We start from the raw sequence: 17,468 nt of genomic DNA on the forward strand, positions 1-17,468 counted from the left end.
ACCATTCTCAGAAGCCCTGGGAAAAGCCAGGTCCGTCATTGGTAGGGACCTGGGACCCCCACATGGAGTATGGGTACCATAAGGCCTGATGAGGGCTGGTTGGGGCAGGTGTTCCAGCAGAGGCAGGGTGTGTCTATCTGGACCCCAGGCCCAAGCATCTAGGGGAGGAAGTAGGGTGAGGGTGAGGGGCAGGGATAAAGGGAGTGGCGTGGGAGAAGAGGGGAGCGAGTCGGAAGGGGCGGCGAATAGAAGAGAGAGGGAGAGGTGGAAGGTAGGTGGCAGGAGGAGGAGGACAGGCCAAGGTGGAGGTGACCCATGCAGGGAGATGGGATGAGGAGAGACTGGTAAGAGGAGGGAGACGGTCTGGGAAGGAGATGGGGAGAGAACTAATTTGGTGTAAGTGACTGGTGACTGAGGAAGGCACGGGGCGATGAGACAGAGAAGTCAGAGGGACAAGAGGCAGGACAGGAGGAAGGGAGGAGGAGGAGGAGGAGGAGGAGGAGGAAGGGGGCCCAGCCAGCGCAGGGGTGGAGGTGGGATGAAGAGGAGGCTGAGCGCGAATGAGGCGGGGCAGCTTCTTCTGCATGACTTTCAGTTGAGAAATGACAGTCCGCACGCTGGGTTCTGGGTTCGGTGCTCTGCATTCTTTCTTTGCTTGATTCCTGATGACTCAGATTCTGTTAAAAGAGAGTCCAAGATTCTAGGGCACTTTTTGTAGGAAGAGACCTTTTACAACCACAAATACAGCTTTCTTCATCTTATAAATGATGAGTTAAAAGCCCAGTGAGATGTCCAAAGTCACCCAATAGTTTGTTAGAGGTGCAGTTTGAACAGAACCCAATCCAGAGTACATAAAAACAATCCCAGGCTGACCAGGCAGTGGGTCAAAGGTGCAGAGCTCTCCGGGGGACGGAGGGGAACCCTCTCACCAACAGGACCCACTCTAGACAGAGTGGAGGAGGTTTTTCTCCTTACATCCTTTAAGGAATCCTGAAGGCACCTTACATCCCTGTTAAGTCACTGCCACAAACTACAAGGAGCCCCTTGTTTCCCCACTGTGAGAAATTCCTGGGGAAAAGACTGAACATGAAGAACACCCTAAAAGGTGATGTCATAGAAGTATAGAGTAGAATAATAGTCACTAGAGGTTAGGAAAGAGAGGAGAAGGCAAAAGAGGGAAGTTGGATAATGGTTACCAAAACACAGATAGGAGGAATGAGTTCTAGTGTTTTCCAGCACAGTAGGGTGACTATAGTTTACAATAATTTAGTATATTCTAAAAAGAACTACAGGACTGGAGTTTGAAGTTTCCCAACATAAAGAAGCAATTAGTGTTTAGGGAGATGGAAGTGTTCATTACCCTGACTTGATCAGTATACATTATAAATATGTATCAAATTTTCACATTATACTCCATGAACACAATTAATTTGTGCCAATTAAAAATAGAAAAAAGGAAGGAAAGAAGGAAGGAAGGAAGGAAGGAAGGAAGGAAGGAAGGAAGGAAGGAAGGAAGGAAGGAAGGAAGGAAGGAAAACACTAGTATAGACACCTAGGGAAGGTTTTGGACCAGAAGGGGTCAAGGAGAGCTTAGAGTCTCCCTCTGTTCCATGTATTAGGCTCCCACAGGGTTCTCATCATTTTCTCATTAAAAGCTCAGAGAGCAGAGATGTTACCTCCATTGTAGGGAACTCAGTGCTGATAGGGGAAGCCCAGGGTGCCATGGAAACACGAGGGAGGGTGCCCATGCCAGTCTTGGTTCAGGAAAGAGAAAAACTTCTCGGGGGACTTCCATAAGAATGGGAATTAGCTGAGCTAAAGAGATGGGGTTGTTATGGCAGCAGCATCAAGGGAAAAGAAATAACACTGAAGAAGACCCAGCAGCAAGTGAGAGCCATGGAGGCTTAATTGAATTTACAAATTCTTATGAGTGGGGTTTTAGGGAGTATCTGCAAGACATACAGCTAGAGATCTGAGCAGTGGTCTTTTCTGGAAGGGCCACCTTAAGGAGCATGGATTTTATTTTATGAAAGCTTTTAAGAAAGACATCATTAGAAACATGTCTTGGAAACAATCACTCTGATTCCAGTGTGTAGAAATGTTGAAGGAGGACACAGGAAGTTTAGTTAAGTTGCACAAAATAAGGAAAGAAAAGTTGCAAGGTTGACTTGGACACAGCATGGGGATAGAGGAGAAAATTCGAGAAGAAATAGGTAGAATGTGGTTGTGATCTACAGGCAGAAGTCATTTCTGACTTAGGGAACAGGGTGGAGCAGGGGACACTGGAAGAGCAGGTTTGTTTGAGGGGGCATGGAATAAGAAGGTGGTAGTTTCTAGTTTTGACCTATTAAGAATGGAGTACATTGTGGGGCATCCATTGAAACTCAGAGGGAGAGTTGGTCAGAAACTCAGGGGAGAGATGTGAACAAGGATGTCAATTTGAGAGGCATCTGAGAAATGCGATCTTCAAAAAGTATGAAGAGAGAGACAGTATTGAAGACCAAGGATCGGTAGTAATGGTACAAGACAGTTGAAAGAAGTCCACAAAGGAGGCTAGAAATAGGACCCAAGGGAAGAGAGTGTTTTAAGATAAAGGATAATAGGGACTGGGGTGTGGCTCAGTGGTAGAACATGTGCTTAGTATTCACAAGGCCCTGAGGTTGACGTCCAGCAAATAAAAACAATAAAACAAAACAGAAACAAACCCTTCCAGATATGGTTGAATTATTGTTGATAAGGATGCTAAAATATTCAATGGAAAAAGGACTATTTTTTAAACAAATTATGTTGGAAAACTGAATGTCCACATGCAAAAGAATGAAATTGGATGCTTACCTAACATCTTGCTAGAGTTTGGATCTTAAATATACCCCCAAAGGTCCTTATATTAAAGACTTGATCCCTGGGGTGGCAATGTTGGGAGGTGGTGGAGTCTTTTAGAGCTGGGGCCTACTGGGAGATCTTAGGTCACTGAGACTGTGCCCTTGAAGGAAATCATGGAACCCAGATCCCTATTCTCTTCCTCTTTTTTGCTTCCTAGCTATGAGGTGAATGGTTTTGTTCTACTACACATTCCTGCTATGGTGTACTGCCTTGTCATAGGCCCAAACAATAAGGCACTGGATCACAAACCGGAACCTCCAAAACTACAAGCTAAAATAAACTTTTTGTCTTAATAAATTCATTATTCAGGGATTTTGTTGTAGTGATGAAAAGCTGATTAATACATGATTAATACACAAAAATTAATTAAAATGGATCAAAGACCTAAATGTAAGACCTAAAACTATAAAACACTTAGAAGAAAGAATAGGACAAAAATTTCATGACATTGAATGGCAATGATTTGTTGGATGTGATGCTAAAGGCATAGACAAAAAAGAAAAAAAAATAGACAAATTGAAGAATAGGGGTGTAGCTCAGTGATAGAGTACTTGATTAGCATGTGTTTGAGATCCAGCACCACAAAAAAATTTTTAAAAAGACAAATTGGACCTCATATAAAATGTTTGTGCATCAGAAGGTACTATTGATAAAACGGCAACCCATGGAATGGGAGAAAATATTTGCAAGTCATATATCTGATAAGGATTGATATCCATAGTATATAGAGAACTATTAAAACCCCACAACAATAACAAAAATCTAATTTAAAAATGGGCAAAATATTTAAATAGGAGCTTCTCCAAAGAAGTTATATAAGTGAATAATAAGCAGATAAAAATGTGCTCAACATCACTCATCATTAGGGATGTGCAAATAAAAACGACAGTGAGAAAGTAACTCACTCTCATCAGGATGATTACCATCAAAAAATGGGAAATAAAGCCAGATGCCATGGAGCAGACCTATAGTCCCAGTTGCTCAGGAGGCTGAGGCAGAAAGATTACAAATCTGAGGCTAGACTTGGCAACTTAGCAAAATCCTGACTCAAAATAAAAAATTAAAAATGGCTGAGGATACAGCTGAGCAACAGAGCACCTCTGGGTTCAATCCCCAGCACCACAAATAATAGTACCTGTAACATGTTAATGTATACCTTTTTTACATTATATCTGATTATTGCTTAACAGAGATTCTTAGCTAAGAAATTTCTGAGTCGAATGGCATAAATATTTTAAAGGCTTTGATACTTTTTCCAAGCTGCATTTTGGAAAGGATGTTGGCAAAGTACTCGGGAGAAATGTAATTCACTGAAACACATTTATAAGAAAACAAGAGAGACTAAAATAAATAAGCTCTAAACATAATACTCAAGAAGACAAGAAAGTATGACAAACACAAATAACATCTAGAAAAAAGCACAATGTGTCCCAATTAGGAATAATATAAACAAACCCATAGATACATGGCAGAATCCTTCTCTGCTTTTGAGAATTTTGCAAAATAAAGATAAGAGAATAATCTTTCTTTGTTTTGTTTTTGTGAAGGATAATCTTGAAAGCAGTCATACAGAAAAGAGAGACTATTAATTGGGCTAATAACAGATCCTTTTTCTTTCATTTTTTTGGTGCTGTAAATTAAACCCAGTCCTCTCATATGCTAAGCATGCTCTTTACCATTAAACTACACCCCAAGCCTTTTCAAAAATAGCATTTTAGGAATCACTGAGGAAAAATAAATGTGAATTTAGAATTTTATACCCAGTTAAAATACAAGAGTAAAGGGGAAATATAGAAAAAAAAAAGAAAAGAATTTACTACTCAGACTTGTTGAAAAACTACTGAGGGATCATTTATTTTATTTATACACAAAATACTTTTATAAGGCTTATTGTGTGCCAGGTTCTATTCTATATATAGTAATTTATTTGATCCTTAAAATAACCTGATGAAGTAAATGTTATTATCATCCTTCTTTCACAAATGGAGGCACCGAGACACAAAGAAAATGAATTAGTTTGCTTAAGGTCACGCACAGAGGGCAACAGAACTGGATATTACGCTCAGGCGGTCTGGCTGCAGAGTTGGTGCTTTCACCACAACGGAAGCTGCCTCTGCTCCGGGAGACCAAAGACATTAAACTCAGAAGGAAAAGGGAAATATAAGAACGAGTAGAAGGAAACTGTCAAATGTGCAGGTTAATCCAAACTTGCATTGTGTATTTACAACATTAATAATAATGACAAATTTGGGGCCACATTAAAAACATGACAAAATTAAACCCATAACATGGAACATGGGAGAAGGAAAACTAGAGTCAGTGTTCTACCCACTAAATGTTAAGGAGGGGCACAATTATAGTCTTCGTTAAATTATGTATGCTAACAAATCAAAAAGAGAAAATTGACTACTAACCCAGTAGAGGAAATGAAGAATAAAGAAAACACAATCCAACAGAAGAAAAGAAAGGAGAGAAAGGGAAGCATCCATTAAATCCAACAGATTTTGTTCAAGGAACTTGACAAGCTAATCCTGCAGTTTGTCTGAAAGAATAAAGGGTTTTAAGAAGCCAAAACCATTTTTTAAGAAGCTGGAATACTCAAAAGTGTGTCATTATCACAAGGTTATAAGAATCTGCTAAAGTTCTCAAGAACTAAAAGTTTCTTAATAGAAGTTAATATCAATGAACTAATTCTAGAGCATCAGCACTAAAAATCTAATAATGTGGTGTTCAGTGAAAAAAGGAAAAGGCCAAAAGGTAATCATAATGCAATATGATTGATGTAAAAAATTTAAACACTGTGAACATCCAGGTAATTAAAGCATAAAATCTACAGGAACAATACCCAGGAACTCAGGCTGGGAGAGACAGGCCGCGAGGCTTTAGCTGCATCTGCTGTTTTATTCCTTGACAACAACAAAGATCTGGAGCTCATATGGGAAAATTTTTAACATCTACTTAACCTCAATAGTGAGGAAAGAGTTGTCTGTTGTATTTTCTGAGTTTTTCCGTGTGTCTAAAATGTTTTATGCTATGAAAATATTTAAAAATTTTTTGAAATCTAAAAACAGAATCCAAGACAAAGGAAGAGACGGAGAGAGGAGGGTGGAAGCCCTCAGAGTTGGGAGAACTTTGCTGAAGCCCGTTCCACAGCGTCCCCCATGTGCCCTGCAGACACCAACCCCCTTCCCCAACTTGGGGCAAAAGTCCCGGGACAACTCAACTGGCACAGTCCTCCTAGAGAGCCCACTGTCTCTCTAATCATGGGCGTCCTTTCTCCAAAAATGCAAGCTTGGAGGGGAGGCCTGCTCTTAGGTGAAGGATGTGGTGGAAATGTTGACGCTTTCTCTCTTCACAGACTTAGTGATGAGACTCCATCACTGATTCCTTCCTAATCTCCATTGCCTGGGGTTTTTCCTCTTCAGTGCCAGGTCCCCAGGCTCTGATCCCTGATTAATTTATGCCACTTGAAGGGGAGGGTCAACCATATTATTGCCTTTATAAATGATCCTTCCTTCCACTGAGGGACAATGGTCCCCCCTGATTAGGGCCACTTGGGAAACACTGGAGCATGAGCTGCCTTCCCAGGCCCTCACAAGACTCCTCTACTTCTGGTGCCTCCTGGTCCTGATGTCAGTGGGGTCTTTCTCTACCCATCTGTTTTCATCAGCTTTTTTGCTGCTCTGACTAAAAGACCTGACCAGCAATTGTAGAGGAGGAAAAGTTTATTTGAGGGTTCACAGTTTCAGAGGTCTCAGTCCATAGACAGTCAGTTCCATTCCTTGGGAATCCAGGCGAGGCAGAACATCATGGAGGAAGAGTGTGGCAGAGAGAAACCTCTCACAATTATGAGAAGGCAGAGAGAGACCCCACCAGATACAAATATAAACCCAGAGCCACGCCCCCAAGCCCCACCTCCTCCAGCCACACCCACCTGCCTTCCATTACTACTCAATCCCATCAGGTGATTAGTCCACTGACTGGACTAAGGCTCTTGTAACCTAACCGTTTCTCCTCTAAACCTTCTTGGTGTGCTGGGGTCCATCCATCTGGAGAAGCCTCTGAGCTTTCCTTCTTCTTGCCCTGACACTCATCTCCCAGAGGCTCTTCCTTCTCCCTTTCCCTTCCCTTTAGATTTGTTTTCCTCTCCTCTAATCTCCTTCCCTAGACTCTACCCTAGCCTCTTTCTCTAACTTCCTCCTTCATAGACATTTATCCTAAAGATGCCTCATCTGGTGATTTCTGCACTGGATGAGGAGAAGCATAAAGATGCCTGGTGACATGATGAACAGGAAGACACCAGATTAGGGTCAGGAGACTTTTAGCCTGAAAGGGCCCCTTTGCTAGGCCCCTTTTGTTAGTCATTGATCCGGGTGACCTGTTTGTTGAGTCTGACATGTCTTTTAAGATGCAATGTAAAACAAAATAGCCACTACTGTTGACTTGAACTTATGGCAAGGTGGTCAGTCTGGACAGACACATAATTTCACTTATGGTGTTCACAGCTTTTTTTTTTTTGGTATGGCAATTAGATATGCTTTTTAACTTAGGAGTTTTGACTAACATTTTTTTATAATTTACACGGTTTGGGGGTTGTGGATTACGTTGTATTGAAGACAAGGTATTTTAAAGTTACAACATTGATCAATAATTTGAACAAGTAGCTCGGATTCAGGCCATTGCTCAATTCATCAGGTTAACAGGACTTCTGTTCTGCAGGGAACAGATGATGAAACCCGTGATCGGATGGAAATCCTTACTACAGATGTTTTAAGAAGATTTTAGCATGGACGCTGAAGCCCTTGCCATGCATAGCACATGAAGAGGGGTTCTCTCACACATGGGTTCTCATTCAGCAAACATTTACCAAGTGGCTACTCTGTGCCAGTCACTGCTAGGAGCTGGGGACACGGGTGAGAGAAGTGCACATAGCAGCATTCTTGTGGAACACACAGGTTTGTGAGAGACAGACTCTTTGGTAGAGGGGATACTATGTGCTCCATGTTCTTACCACAGTCTCCAAACTGGGGGGGTTTCCTTCTGTGTGGAAGTGGATTGTCGTGAAGACTTGAACTCACTTCTCAGTCTTTCCACATGTGTGGACTCTCACGGGCAAGAAGATTCTTGTGGTAACTGAAGCCGTCACTTCAAGCAGGGCATGTGAGTTTTTTTCTTGCGTGAAGTCTTTGATAAACTCAGAGATCTGTGCTCTGGCCGGAAGCCTTTCCACACTGTCACATTGCAGGTCCTCTTCAGCCTCTCCCCCTGCGAGTGTGAAGGTCAGAGCTCTGCTGGAAGCCCTTTCCACTCTCCTCCAACCAGTGGCTTCTTTCTGATGAGCCTGAGGTTTGCATTTCAGGAGTTCCACTTCAGACAGCCTCCCTCGTGGGGGCTCTCAGTTGCACACGGAGATCTGTGTTGCGACAGAAACCCTGCCACACCTAGCACTCCTCTCCAGCATGGACTCATCGAGGACAGCAGAGGAACTGGGCTCCGGCAGAAGCCCTTGCCACCCTCAGCACAGTCCTGGAGTCTTCCCTGTGAGGAGAGGGGTGACTTTGAGCATGAGAAAGTGATGACCCAAGTGAGAAAAACAACTGTCAAGTTAAAAGTCTCCACTGAGGCTGCAGCGATAGCATGTTAGACTGGAGAACATGCAAAATCAGGTTAGTCACTAAAGGGGCAACCGGAAGAAGCCCCCCAGGACTCCGAGGAAAGGGATTTGAAAAGTGAAATTATGAGAAAAACATTAAATCATGAAGAACAAATCCAGAAGAACTTATGAAGGATCCCAAAGAACAGAACTAGCAAAGAAGAAATCATGAAAATGTACTTAATCTGAAAGAGAATTTGATTCTTTAGATTTAAAGTATTAGCCCAGCATCATGGATGCACAATGAAAATTAGAAGATGAACTAACATCTCCATGTATCTGGATGAAGTTCTTAATTTCAAGGATCAAGAAAGCATCTTAAAAATGTACAAAACATTTAAAAAATAGGTTACTTTCTGGAAAAGAGCAAGAGTGGAATGATTTCTCTACCATGTCAAAGGAGAGACAACGATGCTACACCATCTCCAGAGTCCCAACGAAAGACTGAGTTAAGCATCTTTTTTGGGGGGCGGGTCTTGGTTCTTATTTTCCTTTTATTGTTAATTTTAGAAACCCTGAGAAAATACAATTATGGCAGCTCATGGGTGCTGAGGCCTCTGTTAGAGTCTTTCCAGATGTTACCTCATGTCATCCTTGCAACACCCTAAGGACGTGATTATTCCCATTGTACAGATGAGGAGGTAAAGGAACCTGCCCAGATCATAAGGCCACTTCACACCTCAGTCTGAAGGCAGGCAGGTGTGTGTAAGGTCTGTGGCCTGGGAAGAACCCCTGCCTGCCACCTTTGGGGGATGGGATTTGAACCTACATGTAGCCTTCCATGTGTCCTGATGCCTGCTCTTAGCCCAGACTGAGTGCACTGAGGTGTGGGGGTCCTCTCTGCCACGTCCCACGTGGAGGAGAAAAGGGTGAACTGCCAGAGGAGGATATTGGCACTTTTTCTATCTATTACTCAAAAAACTTATCTACTCAATGAACACACAACAGCCAATACTCTTTTTATGAGAGGGGGCATGACGGGTCTGGCCATATCAGCTCTGGCCTCTTACAACGACAACTCACCCAACTCTCCTTTATTGATAATATACAGGTAAAGGGGGCAAGGGCTGGGAGGAGCTCCTTCTGTGATGGACAGGATAGGGTGGAGTTAGGGGAGCCATCTTCTTAGGGGAAAATTCCAGAAGGAGACAGGGAATCACTCCCACGCAGCGCCACATGCTTCCTGGCAGTTCCTAGAAGCCAGGCCTCTGCGTCCCATGGCTCAACCTAGTCTGATTCTGCTAAATAAGGACGGCTTCCCACACCAAGGTGCTGGAGATCTGCTGGGTTTTCCAGCTTCTCAAGCAGACTCTTCTACGTCCACCTGATGATGCTCCTCCTTGAGGGCGCACTATGGAAGCAGGGATTTTTAAGCAAAAGTCGAACAACTGTGGCACATTGAAGTGGAGGGGTCATCAGATGAGGAGTTGGGCTGGCCCCACTGAACGTGGAACACCACGGCCTGCACAGGAGGGTGCTCTCCTGATGTCCGTGGCCCAGGTGGCCCCAGCAGTTCACGTGCTCTCTCCACTAGTGCTCCACAGCATGTATTCCCTTCCTGTCTGACAGGTGCATCGCATCAGGTGTCAACAGTCGCCTTGCATCTCCTCTGCCAGGGAGAACCTTGAGGACAGGGGTATCATTGTTCATATTCATATCTTTGGCACATACTGTACTCTAAGTTAGGCCAGTAGGAACCTCATTCCCTCATTCTATTTTGTCCTCAAGTCTTTAGGCTCAGTTTCATGGGAAAATATCTGCTGTTTACTTCTTGCGGGTAGTCACTGGGAAGGCAAGGTGGCTTGCCCTGGTCTCACTGTGCTGCCCTCCGGGGCAGGAGCACAGGCACAGCATGCTGGTTGGTATCACTCTGCTTCGCTGGTAGCTGTGCCTCTTATACTTAAACTGATGATTTCCCTCCAAAGGCAATCAGATAAAAAAAAAAGCAAATAAATATTTCAGCCAAACCCAAAATGTCAAAAATATAAACTCATAAAAAGTGAATAAATGGAAAATAAGAAGTAGAAATGAATAATTAATAACGTAATCAGTAAATAAGACCTTTTTTTTTTTTTTTTTGGTGCTGGGGTTGGAACCCAGGGTCTTGTACCCGCTAAGCACATGCTCTACCACTGAGCTGCGCCTCCATATCCAAGCATTTCCTTCTTACCTCCAGCAAAATCTCAAGAACTGTCAAGGGAACACTTCCTTAGTCGAAGAATTTAGAGATAAACAGGTTCAATGACTGGTAAGCACAACCAAAGGAAAAAAAAAATACATGTAGCCACATCCTGGAAAATGTCAAGACTTCGAATATAAAAGAAAAAAAAAATTTAAATGTTTCCAGAAAGGAGAGAAAATAAAAATAGATAAAACAAAATAAAAAAATAATAACAAAGATAATAAATGAATGAACCAGGTTGGACTCCATAATATCAGAAACTTTAAAACAAAGATGCAATGGCTAGAACATTCTCAGGGAAAATTTAAAAAATTTTTTTTAGTTGTAGATGAATACGATACCTGTATTTTGTTTATTTATTTTTATTTTTATGTGGTGCTGAGGATCGAACCCAGTGCCTCACACATGCCAGGCAAGTGCTCTGCCACTGAGCCACAACCCCAGCCCAGAAAATGGTATTGAGTCAAGTTCTCTACTCAAACTAGCATTCAAGCATGGGGTGAACAGAAAGACCTTTTCAAACATGCAATGACTCAGAATTTATTAGCAAGTAAAAAATGAATCCAAACAAAAGGCAGAAGTCAGATATAAGAAATTATGCACAACATGAGCTCAGATAAAAAATTAAGCCTAATCTGATCTCTCAGAAAACAAAAGTACAGTGAAAAAACATAGTAACAATTATTAACAATTTCAACTTAACAAAGGCATAGAAGAGAGTGTGTGTATGCATTGCAACTAAGTAAAAGCATTTTAAAATTAAAATTACTAACATAAAAATTAATGGTACAAATTAATGGGTTTCATTGTGACATTTTAATACATGCATACATCATGCTTTGATCACACCCACTCTCCCTACCAGCCTTTCTGACCTTTCCTACTTTCCCTGCTTCCTTGTTACCTTCCCCTTCCTTAATAATCTCTCTTCTACTTTCAAATTAGCTTTTTATTTTACTTCCATTTTTTTTAAGTTTCCACATATGAGAGAAAACACTGTGTCTGGCTTAGTTTGCTTAACATGATGTCCTCCAGTTCCATCTATTTCCTGCAAATGACATGACTTCATTCTTCTTTGTGGTTGAGTAATTCTTCACTGTGTATATATACCATATTTTCTTTATCCATTCATTCATTGATGGACACTTATGTCAATTTCATATCTTGGCCACTGTGAATAGGTTGCAATAAACACAGGTATTAAGTTCTTGCTTTTGTTTTTGGGGTTTTAAAAATATTTTTGTAGATGTTGATCGATCTTGATTTTATTCATTTATTTCCATATGGGGCTGAGAATTGAACCCAGTGCCTCGCACATGCTAGGCAAGTGCTCTACCACTGAGCCATAACCCCAGCCCCACAACCCCTTCCTTTTGTATGCTGATTTTATTTCCTTCAGGTATATATCCCAGAGTGAGGTAGCTGGAAGTTCTATTTTTAGTTTGTTGAGAGTCTCCATAATGTTTTCCATTCCCACCAACAGTGTATAGGTTTCCTTTTTCTCCCCATTCTTGCCAGCATTTGCTATTTTTTGGTTTTCAGAAAATAGACATTCTGTCTGGAGAGAAATAGAATCTCAATGTAGTTCTGGTTTGCACTTCTCAGATGGCTAAAGATGATGAACATTTTTTCATATGTTTATTGGCTATTTGTACTTCTTTTGAGAAGTGTCTAATCAGATCATTTGCCAATTTTTGATTGGATGACTTGTTCTTTTGTTGGTTAAGTTTTTGGAGTTCTTTTTTTTTCATATGTACATTCAGAATTTTTATTTCAAAACAAAGAACCACAATAACATTAATAGAAAATCCATATGGAAATATTCACAACCTGGTCACTGAAAAGTGGGAAAAGTTCTACCCTGCATAACTGCCAACTCACAGAGGAGCCAGAAGAAGTCTGAGAAGTCCCCTTTTCCAACAAAGGGCTACTCCATAGTTATGTGAGTTTGCATCCAAAGGTTCAATGACCAGAGGGACTGATGAGAACTGGGGAATAAAATACTGTTATATGCAAGGGTTTGGCTAAAGGATCTGACGTGTAAGCACCAACGTGGGACAAGCGGGGGGGATCAGGCAACGTATGAAAAAGGGAAGAGAGGGTGTGTCCTCAGGGTCAATCTCCACTTAGAAATGCACTGGGGAATTAGGAGATGGTTGTGGAGGTGTCCAGGACCTGTATGGGGCAGCAGTAAATCTCACCATGTATAACCCTCTGAAACACTCCAGTTAGAATCAAGTCCTCCTTTGTTTCTCTTAAAACAATGCCTCCTTCTCCCCATATCCAATGTCCCCAAGAGTCAAATGCCCTGATCTTACACTCTTTCCTATTTCCATTGTCCCTCCCATGTGTAGTGAGGCTGAGCCCTACATCCTCAATCTCAAGATGTAGAAGTTCTCCCCAACTCCAATAGGGAAAGGTAGCCAGATGAACCTGAATCTAAAGTTCCACCCAGCTGAGGCAGTGTTACCTATGTACATAGGGATGAGTTTTAATACAATGTATTCAAAGAAGGCTATAGGAACAAACAATAAACTACTTTCAACCAGAGCAAAGTGACAGTGCACATACATTCATATTCTCAAGTGTGGGCTACACTGTACATTTACTCATACTATTTCAAATGTGTCTATCAGAAAGATTCAAGTCCCCTAAGGGTACCTGATATAGTAGTATCAGGGTAACATGGTAATAAGGGTAATTTGACATGTAACAGACACAGACAGACATGCCATGACCTTAGAGCAACAACATACTGAAACTAGATAATAATCGTTTAAAAAAAAAAAAAAAAAAAAACCTTTCCCAGACCTGAGGTTACAAATTCCAAGTTGGCTATAAACATTTTCCTTTGAATCCCTTTAAAAAAAAGTTAAAACGTATAAAATCTTAACAAAATGGAGAAATACTGAACATCTAGCAGGAACCAATTTTTTAGGATTTTCATTTGGAAGGCTCTGCCACCAGATAGGTAATGGAGTTACTTAAAACATGAGTCCACTATCAGGACAAGGAGTTGTTTGGATTAAGGAAGTGGTTGGGAAGGGAAGAAAGCTTTCTGCAAATACCCTTCCCTTCTCTGGACTCCATCCAAAATTAAAACGCATCAACCGCCATTAACTATAACACCCATCTTAGTAACCATTAGATTTCAAGTAATACTATAAACTACAATCTTAAAGAAAAGTCCCAAAGGAAACCAGTAGCTTTTTTTATACAGGCACATGACTCTTCTGAGAAATTAAACTAAGTTTCCATCTGAAACACATTGTCATTAGACAACATGCAGACTTCAGGCACCATATCACATACCCTCCACCAAACATTTCTTCCTCCATTCTTCCTTCTTGTACCTTAATCTCTCTAATATCAAATCTTCTTTGCCCTGTAACCTCTCTTTAAATACCTCCCTCTAACCTTTATTTCCTTATGTTTTCATTATTTGGTAAAATTACTTTATACTTAAAAAAATAAATATTTATGCAATAAAACCAGAAGATAAATAAAACTCAAGTTACTTTGCTGTGCAGAGTTATATGAAAATGAGGAAGGTGCTCTTGTTAAATTCCCCACAACCCTCCACACTCTATGTATATCTGCTTCCTGACAAGTCTGACGTTGGGGGAACTGCACCCCTATGTGCCCCAGTGAGGCAATTCTCAGAACCTAAGGGAAGAAGAGCTGGCAAAGTTGTCATATGCCAGCAGCCAATCCCTCCTGAAATGAAGGTAGTTTCACTTGGTCTCTCCCAAACAGGAGAGAATGTCCAAGAAATGAAGTATTTAAAAAGCATTGAAGATCTGACTAACCCCAGCACTGGGTTCATCTGAATGTTCAGGAGTGTGTGGGATGAGTAGGGAATCAAGTAGCAGCATTCGGAAGCAGTCCTGGGTTCATCCTGATGAAGTTTCTCTCCCTATTCAGGGAGCGGTTGCTTTCTATGTTGAGAGGGAGGTGGAAGGAGGTCTGACTAGACATTGGTGGTGTTCTCTTTAATAGGTGTGATGCTGTTCATCTCCACCACGGAGCCTTTCCCAGATCTATTGGACTCATTAACCTGCCCTTCAAAGGCCCGTGTGATATCCTCAAAAGTCCTGCCTCGGGTCTCAGGGACTTTGAAGAAGGTGAAGATCAGGAACATAATGAGGAAAGTGGCAAACACAAGAAAAACATAGGCTCCCAAATAGACTGCAGCTGAGGGAAAGAGTAGTCCAACTAAAAAATTGGAGATCCAGTTAGAACAACCAGCCACTGCCATGGCAGCTGGGCGTGGTCCCTGTCCAAAGAGTTCAGCCACAATAAACCACGGAATGGGGCCTGGTCCAATCTCAAAGAAGGCCACATAGACCGAGATAGCTGTGATACAGACAAAGCTCATCGAATCATACTCATCCTTCAATAACAAAGAAATAGTCATCATGATGGAACACACAGCCATCCCTCCAAGGCCTATCATATGTAAAGTCCTTCTTCCTGCCCTTTCCACCAGAAACAGAGAAACTACAGTGAAAATTGTGTTAACCACACCCACTCCAATGGTGGCATATATTGGCTCCTCAACACCTGCGTCCTTGAAGATTCCTGTTGAGTAATAGAACACAGCATTGATCCCAGAGAGCTGCTGCAAGAGCTGGAGCACAATGGAAATGAGGATGGGCTGTTGGTAGCTGGATGATCTAAAAAGCTGCAGCACAGAGACTTGCTTTTCTTGTGACATTCTAACACTCTCTTCTTTCATCTCCAGAATATCTTGGTTCACATCCTGTGTGCCCCACAACCGTTGGAGGATCCTCTTAGCATTCTCCTCTTCTTTTCTGTTAATGAGCAAGAATCTAGGACTTTCAAGGCAAAATGGAAGAGCTATACTTTGTAGGATAGCTGGAATGATTGTTAAGCCCAGCAGCACAGGCCACCGTTCTTCAGAGCCCAGGATAAATTCCAGACCAAAGATCTGAGCCACCAGAATCCCAATGACGATCCCCAGTTGGTTGAGAGTGCCAGTAGCAACAGAGATAGCAAAGATCAGAGATGGGGTTACCTTCTGTGTCCCCATGGTCCTAATTTAGTTTTCTTCAAATCCCGAAGAAAGATCTAGGGATGGAATTCCAGAGACACCTCTTCCAGCCAACAAAACCTTCAAAATGTCCTTCTCGGCAGCCAAGTTCTCTTCAGGTCTTCAGGAGCGATCGGCACTCACTCTCACCAATACAGCATCTCCTGGAGTTCTTTTTTTATTCTGGGTATTAATCCTCTGTCAGATGAAGAGCTGGCAAAGATTTTCTCCCATCCTACAGGTTGTCTCTTCACTACTGATTGTTTTCTTTGCTGTGCAGAAGTTTTTAGCTTGATGAAATCTCACTTGTCAATTCTTGCTTTTGTTTCTGAACTACTGCAGTCCTATTCAGGAAATTCTTGCCTGTGCCAATATCTTGAAGCATTTCTCCTATCTTTTCTTCTTGTAGTTTCAAAGTTTCAGATCTTATATTACAGTCTTTGATTCAACTAATAATCTGAAGAGTTCTTAAAAATCAGTAAGAAAAAGATAAAATACTCCACTTGAAAATGGACAAATGAAAAATGACCTGAATGAGTAATTTCTAAAAGAAAAATAAATGGTTAGCTGGGTGCACTGGCCCAGACCTGTAATCCCAACAACTCAGGAGGTTGAGGCAGGAGGATTGCAAATTCAAGGTCAACCTCTGCAACTTAGTGAGATCCTGTCTCAAAATGAAAAATAAAAAGAACTGGATGGGAACTGGGCTCAGTGGTAAAGTGTCCCTGGGTTCAATCCCCAGTACCCCTCCCCAAACAAATGATCAGCAAACACATGAAAAGATATGCTACTTCATAAACTGCCAAAGAATGCAGACGATAAAGAGACATTAATTTCTTCTAACCATTAGGCAAGAATTGAGACTTATAATACCCATTATCCATGAGTGTGTAAGGAAACAGACACCTTGTATATTGTTGAAAGTAACCTGTTACAGAATTGGAAGCTGTCCTATACAACATAAATACCCAGTAGATCAAAATCACCAAAGATGCAAATCAGCAGAAAATCAGAATACCAACAATTTCAAGTTTTTAAATGATCAGCCACAGAACCAGAACAGTAATATATGAATTATTTGGGGAAAACATTACATTTTTAAAACACAATTATAAGATCACCAAGAAATAAATTATCTGGAAATAGCATGCAATTTTGAAAAAATAACATGGAACTTCAAAATTCACACTAAAGGAACTTCTAAAGAATATACTTCAGGAAGAAGAAAATTGATCCCAGAAAGAAGGTCTGAGAAACAAAATAGAATGGCAAGCAAATCAGTGGTAAACACTGTGTCAATCTACTCAAACAATGTTGGTATAAAATAATAATTCTAATAATAATATCTAATTTGCTAAATAAAAAAGACATAATTAAAATACCAGAAACAATAGCTTATAAGTCACAAGGGAATGTTATCAGTAGTAAAGCGATTAGTTTATTGCTGTGAAAGAGGTTAGAAGTTTAAACTTAGACTTTGTAGTCCAATATGCATGGTAAAATTTTAAAAACAACCATCAAAAGAACAGATATAGGTTATAAATTTCAAACAAGTAGAGAGAAAAAAGATCCGTATTACTTAAAAAGAAAAAGAAAAAAAAAAACAAAAACAGAAAAAGTTAAGAAGGAGGGAAATGCAGGCAGAAAAATCCAGACAAACAAGACTATGACTGTAGATATACACCAAATATACCAAT

General features: G+C 41.1%; 1 protein-coding gene across 1 annotated transcript; it reads right to left on the bottom strand.

The window, feature by feature from the left end:
- Positions 1-14,477: 14,477 nt before the first annotated feature.
- LOC124964407 (solute carrier family 2, facilitated glucose transporter member 3-like) lies at positions 14,478-15,771 on the bottom strand. Its single transcript, XM_047524701.1, has one exon. The coding sequence runs from the start codon at positions 15,769-15,771 to the stop codon at positions 14,689-14,691; it is 1,083 nt and encodes a 360-aa protein (XP_047380657.1). The 3' UTR covers positions 14,478-14,688.
- Positions 15,772-17,468: the final 1,697 nt, after the last annotated feature.

This window comes from Sciurus carolinensis, chromosome 1 (assembly GCF_902686445.1).
Source record: "Sciurus carolinensis chromosome 1, mSciCar1.2, whole genome shotgun sequence".
In the NCBI taxonomy this organism is placed as follows: domain Eukaryota; kingdom Metazoa; phylum Chordata; class Mammalia; order Rodentia; family Sciuridae; genus Sciurus; species Sciurus carolinensis.

Coding starts and splice junctions, on each gene's coding strand:
- LOC124964407 (XM_047524701.1), bottom strand. CDS start 15,771: ATGGGGACACAGAAGGTAACCCCATCTCTGATCTTTGCTATCTCTGTT.